A 13263-nucleotide genomic window follows, 5' to 3' on the forward strand; every position below is an offset into this window, starting at 1 on the left:
GTGGAGGCCTTGGGGTGGGGGGGTCTGGCTCGTCAGTTCTACATGTAAATAGGAAGCTGTGAAGCTGACCCAGTGGCAGTTAAGCCCCGTCACCGTCAGTCTCTAGCAAAAACTCGTTATGAGTGGCTGGGCGTGCGGAAGGGTTAAGACTGCCTCTCCTCACCCCCGGGGTCAATCTGCACAACCAGGTGGAAGCCCGCCGGGGGTTAGGATGAGGGGCCCAAAGGCAACGACTAAGGCGAGGAAAGACCAGAAACGGTAAAGGCACCACCTTGAAGGGACCCGGAAGCTTCAGAAGTGATCGCTCCTGCCGTAAAAAAATTAATAAAATCCCTTCCGCCATTACGCAGAGTCGCAACCGGAGGCGGGGACGCGCGCCCAGCGCATGCGCGCTCCCCTCGTCCGGCCTCCCGGGGGCCCGCTCATAAGGTGGAGGGAGCGCGCCCGGAGAGAACGCGCCCCACCCACCCTTAAGTGCTCCGGGTGGAAACTGACGCCCGCAGCGGCGGGGTTCCGCGGGCGGAAAGGAAGGCAGAGGCGGGAAGGCGGTGCGCCGCCCGCTCTTCCCCACCCCTTGCCTCGGCCCTGACGGGGCTGGATGGGCAAGTTGGCCGCGATGGCTCGAGCTCGGGCGGCGGCCGCGGCGGCCGGAGGCGGCGGCGCCTCTCCCTCCTCGCCCCTGCGCCGGCGGTGATCGGAGCGAGCGGCCGCGGCCCCCGATGAGACTGTTGGCGGGCTGGCTGTGCCTGAGCCTGGCGTCCGTGTGGCTGGCGCGGAGGATGTGGACGCTGCGGAGCCCGCTCACCCGCTCCCTGTACGTGAACATGACGAGCGGCCCAGGCGGGCCAGCGGCGGCCGCGGGCGGCAGGAAGGAGAACCACCAGGTACGGTCCGGCCCGGCGGGCGTGGGCGGGGGCGTGGCGGTCCGCCTTCCCGCGCTCGGCCCTGCTATTGTGCGGGACATTGCGGCGAGAGCGCCCCCAGGCCCTCGCCCCGCCGCCTCGGCCCCTCAGAAAGTTCTCCCTGCGTCTCCCGCTCCGGGCGCCGGCCCCGAGACCCCGGGCGCCCAGCCCGTGCCCCGCGGCGCCTTTTGTTCCGCGACGCGGGCAGAGAACGGTCTCCTCTTCCCCCTCCCCGGGCCCGAGCGTGGGCGCCCCGGAGCTCCGCATTGTTCCCGGGTCCTAGGCCGTGACTGCAGACGCTTCGCCCCCTCGGCGTCGGCTCCGGACAGCAGGACGGAGGAACTTCGGGGCCTGCGCGTGGCGACGGCACCCCTCTGGCACCGCGGCCTGAGATATAAAAGACTACACCAAACGCATTACCCAGACAACCTTCATCACTCCCCACTCTATGCCCCGAGAAAAAAAGGAAAGCCCGTCCCTCTTTTTGTTTGATTGAATCTATGAGCATACAAAGGGTCATAAAGAAATTTAACCGTGCATCGTAAGTCATGTAACTCAGGGCTCACTCTGGTGACATTTTCCTTAGGCACTTAAAAAATGTGTTTGACAGGTCCTCACACCCATCTTATCGAAGCTTTCCCTCCTGCATAAGAGAAGTCTCTAAACTTTGGTGTTCGTATCTGACCAGAAAGATGTGATAACTGGAAGGGTTTTTGAAACATAATTGGGCAGGAGTGAATTCTTTTAGGAGTTGTATAGTTGTGAATCACGAGCGACGTGATGTGACCCGTTTAAGTCTTTTCGTGAGCTTAGTTTTGTGGGTGTAGATTAGCTGTAGAATGAAGAGGAAGGTATTTCATGTTTGATCACAATGTAGCTTGCAGTTAATACTGCATTCATTGAAGAGGCTTTTGAACTCTGCCAACGTGTAGGCTTATAACAGCTAGCATTTATAGTCCATTTTGTCTTTCCAGAGAGTAGAAACTAATTACTCCCCTTCTTGTTTCTCATCATTTTCACATTTCTCATTTTCCTATATTACATATTTTTATTATGCCCGGTGTTTTACACCAGGTTGATTCCATGTGTTTTAATGAAAGTAATTATATAAGGAGATAACAACGGTTCATTCAGAAACGTAGCATTTAGTTTATATTTAGCAAATATTTATACTTGCCCTTTTATTCCTTTTAAAGTAAATCATAAGTTTCCATAAATTTTTGTGTAATTCCACAGCTGTTGCAGTTTGTTAAGCAGTCACTCCTAGGATATTATTAGGCTTGTACATAAAGTTGGTCGGTGTTCTGGAGTTGTAAAACCACATTCTTTGCTATGTATTAACTCACACTAGTTAGTCATTCTTAGAGAAACAACTTTAAAGCTGTAGCAACAATGTACATTTACGAAAAGGTTACATATCCCTATGGAACGTGGATAATGCTGTAGAACAGTGAATTCGAAATAATCAGTTTCAACAGTTGGTAGAGATAAGATAGGATAAAAAGGAGGTTTACTTCCATTGACATGGAATTATGGCTTGAGTCTCTTAGCTGTAGGTGTTTATTATAACACTTGTGATTACCTCTACAGTAGCACACTTGATATGTTTTCAATGCTTATAAAAGAAGTGGACGTGTTTTAAAAGTTGAAAAACTGTTCAAGAAATTTGGTTTTTATGGCGCATACGTGGAATTATAGCTGTAGACTTTGTCCCAGAATATCTCCTAACCAAGGATACTTTCTACTTGCGTATCTTTGTTAAGCTGAATCTATCAGGTTCTAAGGAAAGCAAGTGGTTTTGATACCTCATTCACTTGGTTCTGCTTCTGAGGCACTCAAGGGTGTGCATGCATGTGTGTGTGTTTTAACTGACAACTTGGCAGCTAATTTCTCCAAAGTGAAGCTAATTGATCTGATACTTTCTGAATATTTAGAGGGAGTTTGGCTTTTTTCCTTTGAATAATCAATCCAGACATTTTGAGATGATAGACATTATGAAAATATTGTCCATGAAGAAATATTAAAGTGAACAAAAGCAGTGTTTGCATAGGAACCACAGTGAGATAAAGTGAATGAGACTGTCCTCTCTGCCAAGTGCCTGAGTTGATAATTTGTTAATCTGCTTTATATTCCAGGATCATGGGTTTGCCTTATAAACTGTGTTGCTTGTGAAAGAACTTATTTTTTCCTCCTTCAAATTCATGGTTTTATATACGGTCTTCTGGTATTCATTTTGGTGTGTGGGTTCCATAACCAGTCACATCTGGTTCTTTTGGAGTTGCATGAAGCTAGGGTTATGGATTTGATTGAACCATACTTAGTACAAGTTTTCCTTACGGTTATTTTTTTAAGAAATGATGGTGGAAGATTCTGTGGTTAAAAGAGAGATCTTGGGCAATGTTTATTCATTAAAAATTCCTATTTAGTTACTGTGGCCTGGCGATGCAGGGCTTTTTTTTTTTTTAGCTAAAGCAGCTCTGAAACTATAGTCGTAGCGCCATTGTAATAATTTGGTTTGGTGAACTAGGTTGAAAACTGGGACTATGTTTCACTCTGGGCAAGCAGGACGCAAGAAGGGTCACTCTTAGAGCAGGGATCTATTTTGGGGGCCACATTGGGTGCATTGACTTTTTTTTATAGCCTTGGAATTAAGAATAGTTTTACATTTTTAAATGGTTGCAAATAATATATAGTATTTTATAATGTGAAAATTTCTTATAGGAAATTTCAGTGTCCACATAGAAAGTTTTGTTGGAACAGAGCCACCACAATTTACCTATTGTCTGTGGGTGCTTCCAGGCTACAATGGCAGAGTTGCATAATTGCTACTTTATGACCTGCTAAACGTAGAATATTTATTATTTGGCCCTTTACAGAAAAGGGTTTTCCCCACAGAGATTTCCAGTTTCCTTAATCTGCAGCACATTCTTAATCCATGTTACAAAGTGTGGGTAATTGGCTCATTGGGAAGAAATAAGGCCAGGTAGTGAGAAAATAGATGTCACTTTTCAAAGGAAAACAACAGAAACTTTGGATCTAGTCTTTTCAGTGCATTGCACCTCATACTTAAAGTTCAAATGCAACCATTATAGAGCTATTGGAACGTGAAAGGACTTTTAGGCCCCACTAACTAGGTTCTTGATAATAACAGTCATTCAACAGCTTCTCAATTGATGGTATGAAAAAAGAATTGTTACAGAACTCCCTGGAACCTTGCCAGCACAATTTCTCCAGGTGATCCTGCAAGGTTTTTTAAAAGCACAGATAAGATTCAACACCTGAAATTAGTAAGTGTAACTTAAAATTTCAGTATCCGACATTCTTTTACCTTCTTATGTAAGCTCAGAACTGTGCTATGCCACAAGTGATGTGGATTTAAGATGTAATTGAAAAGATACGTTTTTTTTTTCCCCCAACCAAATGAAAAAATACTTGGACATCTCAGCCAGAGGTCAGAGGTTATGCTAAAGGACAGATTTGGTCTCCTGTTTCCTCATTCCCCATTCACCTTGTGGAGGTGGACTTGCATGAGTTAACAGTGCTCAGGGTGTCTGCCACCTAGGCAGACGGACACTGATGGATTCTTGTCCTTCTCTGAACTGAGTCTCCCTTCCAGAGTCTGGAGGCCTTTGCAGCCAAATAACAAAGAGATTTTGAAAGGGTTTCTTTCCTTCCTTCTGACCTGTGTTGAAACCCTAAACAAGTGTTTGCTTCAGTTTCATGGAACACTAGAATCTCTCTGGCTGGATATACCACAGGCCTTTATGTTTCCCTTTGAAGTTGCCCTAGGGAACCCTGGTAACTTCCAGTAAAAGACTGTTATTTAGAATCTTTGTTAAAACTTTAGGATTATAAAATACTAGTGGTGAGTATTTAAAATGAAGTTTGCCAATAATTTATTAAATCATAGTGGATCTCACATAAAGAGGTTGTTGGTTTGCGCTTATATTATTTGTAGAAGAATAATGATTTGAATATTTTCTATACTGTGCTTAGATGCAAGAAGGTGTTAACAATTAAGTCTGTGGACTTGTCAGGAGCTGCATCCGGGGAGGTCTCTCCCTGAGCATTAGGTGAAACCTCAACCTGGACCGGGAGAGTTCTTTACTCTGAATGAGAAGGAATTCTCAAACAGGTCAGACAAGTGTAGGTTAGGAAGGAATTCATTAAAGCGAGAGTAGTGGTGAATGCAGCAGCCGTGCAGGCAGCAGAGAGCTTCCTTGAGCAGAGGGAGGAAAGGTAAGCTCATTGAACTCCTGTTCAGCATAGGGCAGACAGATCCCTTGCCAACTCCTAAAGCCAGGGTCATCTGGCGTCCAGGGTGACACTTGAATCTGCATGGCATGTGAAGTGAGCCCCTACCACTCCAGGATTTGGAGGAGCCATAGAGCACTGGATGGAGTGAGATTATGTTCTGAGAACTTGCCAAAGGAAAAGAAAGACTTTCATGCAGGTTACTAAAGAGCATGAATGTACAGGTGCGATCCTGTCTAGGTCACCCAGGTGATGGGAACTTGCAGGCCCACATCAGAGATCTCAATAGCCCTTCTCTACTTGTATGAAGTGGAACAGAGAGATAGGTTAGTGTATAAGTCTAGGAAATAGAATGAAACAGTGAAGTAACAAAGACACCACTGGAAGAGTACAGAGACAAAACGCAAAAAGTTAAGCACTGAGAGGGCCTTATTTAAGGCAAAAAGTACGCACTTGAAGAAAGGGGCAACCTCAGAGAGGAGTCGCACTTAAAAGCTGGGATTCTTTTAAGGCTTTCAGGAATGGGTCAAAGGGCGGTGTGGGAGGGTAGTGGGCCGGGGGTGTAGGCTTGACATACGGTCTCATGATGTCTCTCTCAGGTAAGAGACATTGTGTCATCATCCACAGTCAGTCCTCTAGATATTCTGTAACATGAACTTAACACAAGGAATTCTTGGGCCTGTTCTTCTTCAGGATAGTGGTTGCCCTCACGCAGTAAGGACATGTCATTTAGGACTGCTTGCCCTGCCTTAAGATAGGGTTGGTTATTGTCTGGTTCCCATAAAGTATGTTAGGAATCTTGCCTCCTAACTCCCTGCCTTTTAAAAAATGGGATCTTAGCCTTAAGATGGAGTCACTCCTGTTCTTACTATACTATTTATATCACAGTATTTTTAATCGTAGGCAGGAAAAGTTAATCATCATGCCTGTCCTATATCCCTGCCCTACCTCCGACTGATCAAATTGCTTGGCAGAACTTAGAATGGGATTTTTGAATCCTTAGCTGTCAAGGTCAGTGTTGTCATCAGGCTTGGTCTCACCACCCTCTATAGTAGAAAAGATTCTGTGTTCATGGACCCCATCACTGGAACCTTTCTGATTGTTCTGAGTGGTCCTAAATGCCACAGGTCTTTGGTTTACATATTTCTTTTGAGATGGCCAGATGCCCAGACCTACAGCATGGTTATTTAGGTATTCCCTTGAACTTCATTTCTCTGTCCTTTGTGGATCTTGGATGGCAAGCGGAAGGAAATCAAGTTATGGTGTTTCCACTGTGTCCAGGCACTTGAAATATATTCTCCCCTTTAATCCTCCTGACAACTCTTGGAGGTAGGTGGTACATCCCATTTTACAGATAAAAGATTGAGGGTAAGAGAGGAAATTTGCTCAAGAGCCCAGTTAATAGATGGCAGATTTTGAACCCAGCTCTGTTTGGTTTCAAGACCCAGGCTTTTTCCCGCTGTGTTTCACGATGTCCTTTCTAGGACACTTTGTGTTGACTGAGGGGCTGTGAAAATAGGCTGCGTTCTTAATAGGAAACTGCCCCCACCTAGTGGACCTCTGCACAGACACTGGAGCTCTGTTACTGGGTGCAAAAACATTAGTTGGAGTATTTGCAGTTTGTGAGTTACACGAGGATGGGACAACTGCTCAAAGTTCTGGCCTTCCTCCAGTGTGTGCATGCTTTGGTCACATTTAACATTGTAAAAAAATGCTTACCTATGGTGTCTTTTTTCTGACACCAGCCAATTCTCTGACACAGCTGGGTGTCCTACAAGTCAGTTCTATTTTCTCACTACCCAGAGTTAATGTCAGTCCAAAGGTTTAAGGGCTCTGACCTACAAGATTGCCTTCACAATTGAGATGCCAGCTGCAGGGGCAGGTTCGCAGACCACTCATGCTGAGTTACAAATTCTGGGGTTCTCACAGCAGCCCCCCTTAGGTTAGATAATTTGCTGGAATGACTCAACAGAGCTTAAGAAAACACTTTACTTATGTTTACTGGTTTATTATAAAGGATACAACTCAGCCAACTGGAAGAGATGCAGAGGGCAAGGTATGGGAGTTTGCATCAGCAGATGACTGCGTGGGATAAGTAGTTTGATTAAAATTTGTTATTTAAAAGACTTCCTTACTTAATTAGATTGAAGAAAATTCAAGTGAGCTTTAAAGGAAGATGCTACGACCACACTTTTTCACACACTGAGGTCTCTAGCTGAGGAGTCCAGCCCTACAGTAGGGCTGGCACACAGTCCTTCCCATGTGAACGTGTAACAGGCATGATACTTTGTTCTTGCCGTGGCACCTTTGTCTCTGTTATCTTTGAGGAGCACACGTTCAAAGAACTCACCTGCTTGAAAGTGCATGGGAGCCTACAGACAGGCTACCCAGTGCTATGAGCTCATTATAGCTTTTCATTTAAGCTGCATTGTCGGGAGAGAGGTTAACACCAGGGGGGCCAAGTGGTTGCAGGGGCTTTTGCATTGATTTTTCTATCAGCATCTCATTTTAAGGGCAAGGTGACTGCCTATTTAAAGCCTGATATCCTGGCCAATGTTATAATCCCATTACTTGTTTTCCTTGATTTCCGATTTTTTTCCTTCCTCTGGAGTGTAAATTTTTTCCTTCCTCAAGTATAAAGATGGAGACCAGTGAGTCCATCTTTGATTTTCCCTAGACCACTGTTAAACTGGGATTGTTTGGAAATACTAGTGAAGTTTTCTGCATATACCACATAGGGGTTCTCAAGCAGTGGCAGTTTTGCTTCCCAGGGGATATTTTGCATGTCCGGGTTGTTTCGGGGTGTCACAGCTGGGAGTACTGCTACTGACATCTGGTGGGTAGAGGCCAGGGAGACCGCTAAACATACTATGGTGTGTGCCCCGGACAGTTACCCAGCTCCAGTGTTGGTACTCAAGTTGAGAAACCCTGGCCTATAGTAATTCAGTTGCTATCTACATCAGATTATCTTTTCTGTAAACACATCCAGTCCAGTTTAATTGGGCAGAATAGTCCTGCTTTCTTTTCCAAAAGTGAATCTTTTCTTTCCAAAAGACAGACACACTGAGTAGAATGAAGTGAAGGGAAGCTTCTTTGAAAGAAACTCTTATAAAACAACCTGCACCTAGGACAGGAACTCAGATCAGCTGGAAGTGCTTAGACACCCCCAGGCTTCCCATTTATTCAGAAGTTGTGAGGTGGCAAATGAAATGTGAAGCACTTAGCCGGGTGCCTGGGGGAAGGTAGGTGCTCAGTCAATGTCTTCCTTTGGTGCTTGCTGGTGGTAACGTAACCTTGTGGTGGCTGGGTACCTATAACCACTGTTGCACCACTGAGAGTTTCAGCAAGGCCTTGTAAAGACTGGAGTTTTAGAAATTGACAGAAACCCAGTGACAGCTATCTCTGTGGATATCTTTGTGTTCCCTCCAGAAATTTGCTAGAAACTCCAAATTTTATCTGTTAGACTGCATGCGATTTTTACAATAATTCATGTGACAAACATGGATTGTTCTATATCTGTGCTAGGCATGGAAGTCAGTCATTATCCCCACCTTTATGAAACTTTCTGTCTACTTGGGAGGATAGACTCTGCACTTAAATTATGTACCTACTGTTACTCAATTCAGTCGCCATAAATGTTACTGAGGAGACATGTGGGATGTATGAGAGGGTATTCGAACAGGGTGGGGGGACAAACCCAGTCTGCAAGTTCAAGGAAAACACACTTGAAGAAATATTTAGGCTTAGGTTGAATTAACCTGGTGAAGAGGGAGCAGTTTAGGTGGTAGGAACTGTAGAGGACAGAACAAATGCGATGAGAGAGCTATGGAAAAAGAGCCTTCCAGAAGAAGAAAGGGTGCAGTGTTATAACATAGTGAGTGGCCTGTGTTACGGTTGGTAGAGAGAGTCTGAGGTGAGGCTGTGGATGCAGAGTGGACGAATTGTGTAGGGCCTTGAAAGCCATATCGAGCATTTTAGGTATTATCCTAAGACTTATGCAAAGCATGGTGACATGATCAAATTTGCCTTTAAATGGGTTTGCTTCATCACTTAAAATTTCAAATGACTTTTGATTTCGGGAAAATCAAAATGCCACCTCTATTTTTTTAGAGGGGTGTGTGTGTGTGTGTGTGTGCGTGTTTAGAAAAATTACAGCTTTATTGAGATATAATTCACATACCATAAAATTCATCCATTTAAAGTGTGCAATTCAGTGGTTTTTAGTATATTCACAGGGTTGTGCAACCATTACAACTCTCTAATTTAAGAATATTTTCATCACTCCAAAAAGAAACCCTGTAACCATTAAGAGAGATGCTCCATTGCCCCCTCCCCCAAATCCTTGGCAACCACAATCTACTTTCTGTCTCTGGATCAGCCTGTTTTGGAAAATTCTTGTAAATGACTGTGGCTTTTTGTAACTGGCTTATTTCACTTAGCATAATGTTTTCATAGTTCATCCATGTTGTGTCTGAGTCAAAACTTCATTTGTTTTAATGGTTAAATAATATGTGTTCTATTTTAAGGTTCAATCACATCTTGTATATCCATTCATCAGTTGATGGACATTTGGGTTGTTTCCATGTTTTGGTGATTATGAATAAAGCTGCTATGAAGCTGATGTTTGTATCATGCAAATGGTCAGGAAACATGGGTTTCAACCTTTATCTTTAAAAAGAAGGACTTTACTCCTTTTCATTTCATAGCACATTTTGTTCAATAGGTATTTTTTTTTCTGAAAGCCTTGTGTAGCAGTAAAGCTTCAACCATATGTGTTAATGTTGATGAATTGAGAGACATGCTGTTAAAAACTTGAATTTTCCTTTTGGCACTTGAAAGCAATATTTGCAATGAATGGTGCCAATTCTTACTTAGTTCTCAAAGTCAGAGTCCATTGATGTTCTAGTTGTCCATTGACCAGTGGATGCCAAGGAATTCTTAGCTCCTCTGTTTCACTTGAATGACTTCTTGTCCACATTAAAAGAATGTACCTGATTTGATTGCCCATTACCAAGGGGATGGCTATCATCTTGATTAGTCTTTTCAGAGAATAAAAAATAAAAGTCAGAGTGGCCTCAGTCATTACAGAGTTCAGAATGTGCACTAGGAGGTCATGAGTATAAAAAAAATGTTTTATGACTTGCACTGGGGCATAACTTCAGGCACAGTGAGTATTAAGAATCAGTTAATGATTAAGCGAGGACATTTTCAGACCAAGGAAAACAGGTTAGGCAGTGCACATAAAAGCTTCATAGCTTATCCTCCAGAGTGGGGAAAATAAGAATAGTTTTTCAATCCAAGCAGTTTTGGTAACAATGTTTATATGGTAAATCAACACAAAGCAGGCAACAGTGGGAAATCTAGTTTGGGTACAGGGTTTATAAAGAGATAAGCTAATCTTTGAAATTTTAATGGGCCTGTTTGCTTGTTTGTATTGGTTTATAACTGGTTCCTCCTGGTGTTAGGGTCAGGAATGTTACCCAAGATTTCGTTCAGCATTTAGCAAGCCTAGGGTGATTGTAAAGTTGGCCCACTCATTGTGCAAAAGCTGTTACAGGACACTTGCTGCTGATAAATGGTCATGTTTGTCAGGGGGAAGCAAGTTACTTTTGGCCAATAGACTCCTTATTGGCAAAATTGGATTTTTTCTTAGCAGATAATGGATTGATAGTAACTCCTCTATTCTGCAGTTTCATCAGTATAGTTGATGGGCTTACTCTTTATCAGGTCATGTTAGAGGAATCTCATTGCTAATATTATAGGATTCTCCTGTGTGTCTGGTACTATATCAAGGATTTGCCTACATTATCTTGTTTAATTCTCTCAGTTCCTTACCAGGACAGACAGCAGTGACATCTCTAGTGTGCTGGTGAACAGAGGCTCAGATTAAGTGACTTGTCCGAGCTCTCCTAGGAATGGCAGAGCCAGGGCTTGATTGTGGGGCTGACTATAAAAAGTTAATGCTCCCGAATCTTATTTTCTCCCTTCTCGAGTACACTAAATGAGAAAATGGAAAGCATTTATTATGGAAGATGAAATTTCACCCACAGTTGAGGTTCTTGAATTTTTGTAAAAAGAGCACTGTGGTTAGAGCCTATTCCTGGAAATCTGTGCTTGGCATGTTACTACTTCGGTCTTGTCATTGATTGCAGCGTGACCTTAAGTAACTTCTTCATCTTTCTGAAGCCCATTTTCCTCTGTGAGAATGTTGTATGACCTGGTAAAGCACACTTGAGTATTTCTAAAGGTCTGTCTCTGTAGCCTACAAGGAGAAAGGCAGCTCAGTCTGGTCACTGGAGTGTTAAATTGTGCTGCTGCTCTGCCATTGATTTGCTTGGTGGTTTTGAGTTAAGTCATTGCATTATATGACTGTTTTGTTACCTAAAAATGAAGTTAGTAATACTGGTTATTGCCTCCTTATGTTGAATCTCAGTGAAGGAGAGGCCAATAGAGCTTTCCCAGATCTCAGGGCTTAGTGGGTCTAGTGAAGTTTTGGGCCAGGACTTAGACAGCTGAACTGTGGCCTGGCTCTGCTGTCTGCAAGCTGCATAACCCACAGACCTCTTCACCTTTCCTTTTCGCTCTACCTTCCCTGAGGGTTAAGAGAATTAAATGAGGAATTATGAATGAAGAACTATTTTACGCTTTATTGGTCATAAGGGTATAAGAGATGATGATTATCCTCAAAGTGCCATGAGGGTAGTATTTGGAAATCTTAGATTTGATTTAGTCTTCTGTTTTTTGTTTTTTGGACGTCTTAGATGACACTTGAGTTGTGGGTTTTCATTTTTGTTCTTTTTGTTTTTTTAGTGGTATGTGTGCAACAGAGAGAAATTATGTGAATCACTCCAGGCTGTCTTTGTTCAGAGTTACCTTGATCAAGGAACACAGATCTTCTTAAACAACAGCATTGAGAAATCGGGCTGGCTATTCATCCAATTATATCACTCTTTTGTGTCATCTGTTTTTAGCCTGTTTATGTCTAGAACATCTATCAATGGGTAAGTGGATCTTGTATATATTTTTTTATCCTTGGGTTTAGAAAAAGAAGATGAAAAAGAAAAATTACCTTTTTCAAATGTTGACCACCTCAGCTACAACACCTCTACTAGTCAGAATCCTTGGCAGTAGGTCCAGTGTCTCAGCCTTCTGCACTTATGCTTCTTAAATTCCCATAAATTGATAAATAGCCTTATTAGTCTATATTTCTATTGTGGGAGTACCTGGAGCAGTGCTTCCCAGCTTTGGTGTGCACGGGAATCACCTGGGGATCTGGTTAAAATGCAGATTCTGAGTCAGTAGGGCCAGAGCCTGTGATTCTGCATTTTTAACAAGCTCCCTGGTGATGCCTAGGATGCTGCTAATCCTGCCATAGGGAGTAGCAAGAGACTTGGGACCAAACCTTTAACGTAAGCTGAAGAGTAAGATGTTTATTTTAAGCGCACTTCCCAGGGGCAAGTTTTTTGGGTGATCTGTTAATTAACCCAACAGTGGGCAATGTCTTATTTTGAGTAAAGGTTCTGGTATTTGTTCTTACATAATGTCTAGGCTCACCAGAACTTTGTAAACTTATTGTGGAATTCTCTCCTTAGAGTGGTTCTGTGATATAAATCCATATGGAAAAAGCTTTAGGAATGTTTTTTATCCTTTCTTGGTCAAATTTTCAAATATTCCCAAGGCCCAAGAATCCTGAATGCCAAAGAGAAAAACACCATGGCTTGGTACTTACAAAGCTGTGTTGGACCACTTAATAAAACTGTGGGGTGGACCTACTTTTTTTTCCATGGTGGTTTGGAGCCAGCTTCTCCTGAATGTCTGGATCCCCATTCTATCATCTGGCCCTTAGATATGTTTTCTGACACCATGAACCTTTGCTCAACATTTCTTATCATTGTTTATAGGAAAAATGCCCTAAATTTGCCTCAGCAAATGGTTGTTATTTTTATATTGGCAGTTGAGTTTATACAGTTTGTTCTAACATTTTGTTTCTAAAGTAGGCTGCCCTGAATTTCTCTTTTATACCACTTACTTTTTCTCTGAAAGGCAGACAAGTCACTGTAGCAGTGACCCTTATCCTTTCTGGGGTTCTGCGCCTCTTTGAAAACAA

The 13263-nt window shown here is 43.1% G+C and overlaps 1 protein-coding gene across 2 annotated transcripts in view; it reads left to right on the plus strand.

Moving 5' to 3' along the window:
* Positions 1 to 442: 442 nt before the first annotated feature.
* Positions 443 to 13263, plus strand: part of METTL9 (methyltransferase 9, His-X-His N1(pi)-histidine) — a 49795-nt gene continuing 36974 nt past the window's right edge. The window contains exons 1-2 of one of the 2 annotated variants that reach the window (XM_036916977.2): positions 443 to 884; positions 11967 to 12157. In XM_036916977.2, coding sequence (XP_036772872.1) covers positions 720 to 884; positions 11967 to 12157 — 356 coding nt within the window. In that variant the 5' untranslated portion in view covers positions 443 to 719. The remainder of the gene's footprint in view (positions 885 to 11966; positions 12158 to 13263) is intronic. The other variant, XM_036916976.2, reaches the window with a different exon arrangement.

Source organism: Manis pentadactyla, chromosome 10, assembly GCF_030020395.1.
Source record: "Manis pentadactyla isolate mManPen7 chromosome 10, mManPen7.hap1, whole genome shotgun sequence".
NCBI classification, from domain to species: Eukaryota; Metazoa; Chordata; class Mammalia; order Pholidota; family Manidae; genus Manis; species Manis pentadactyla.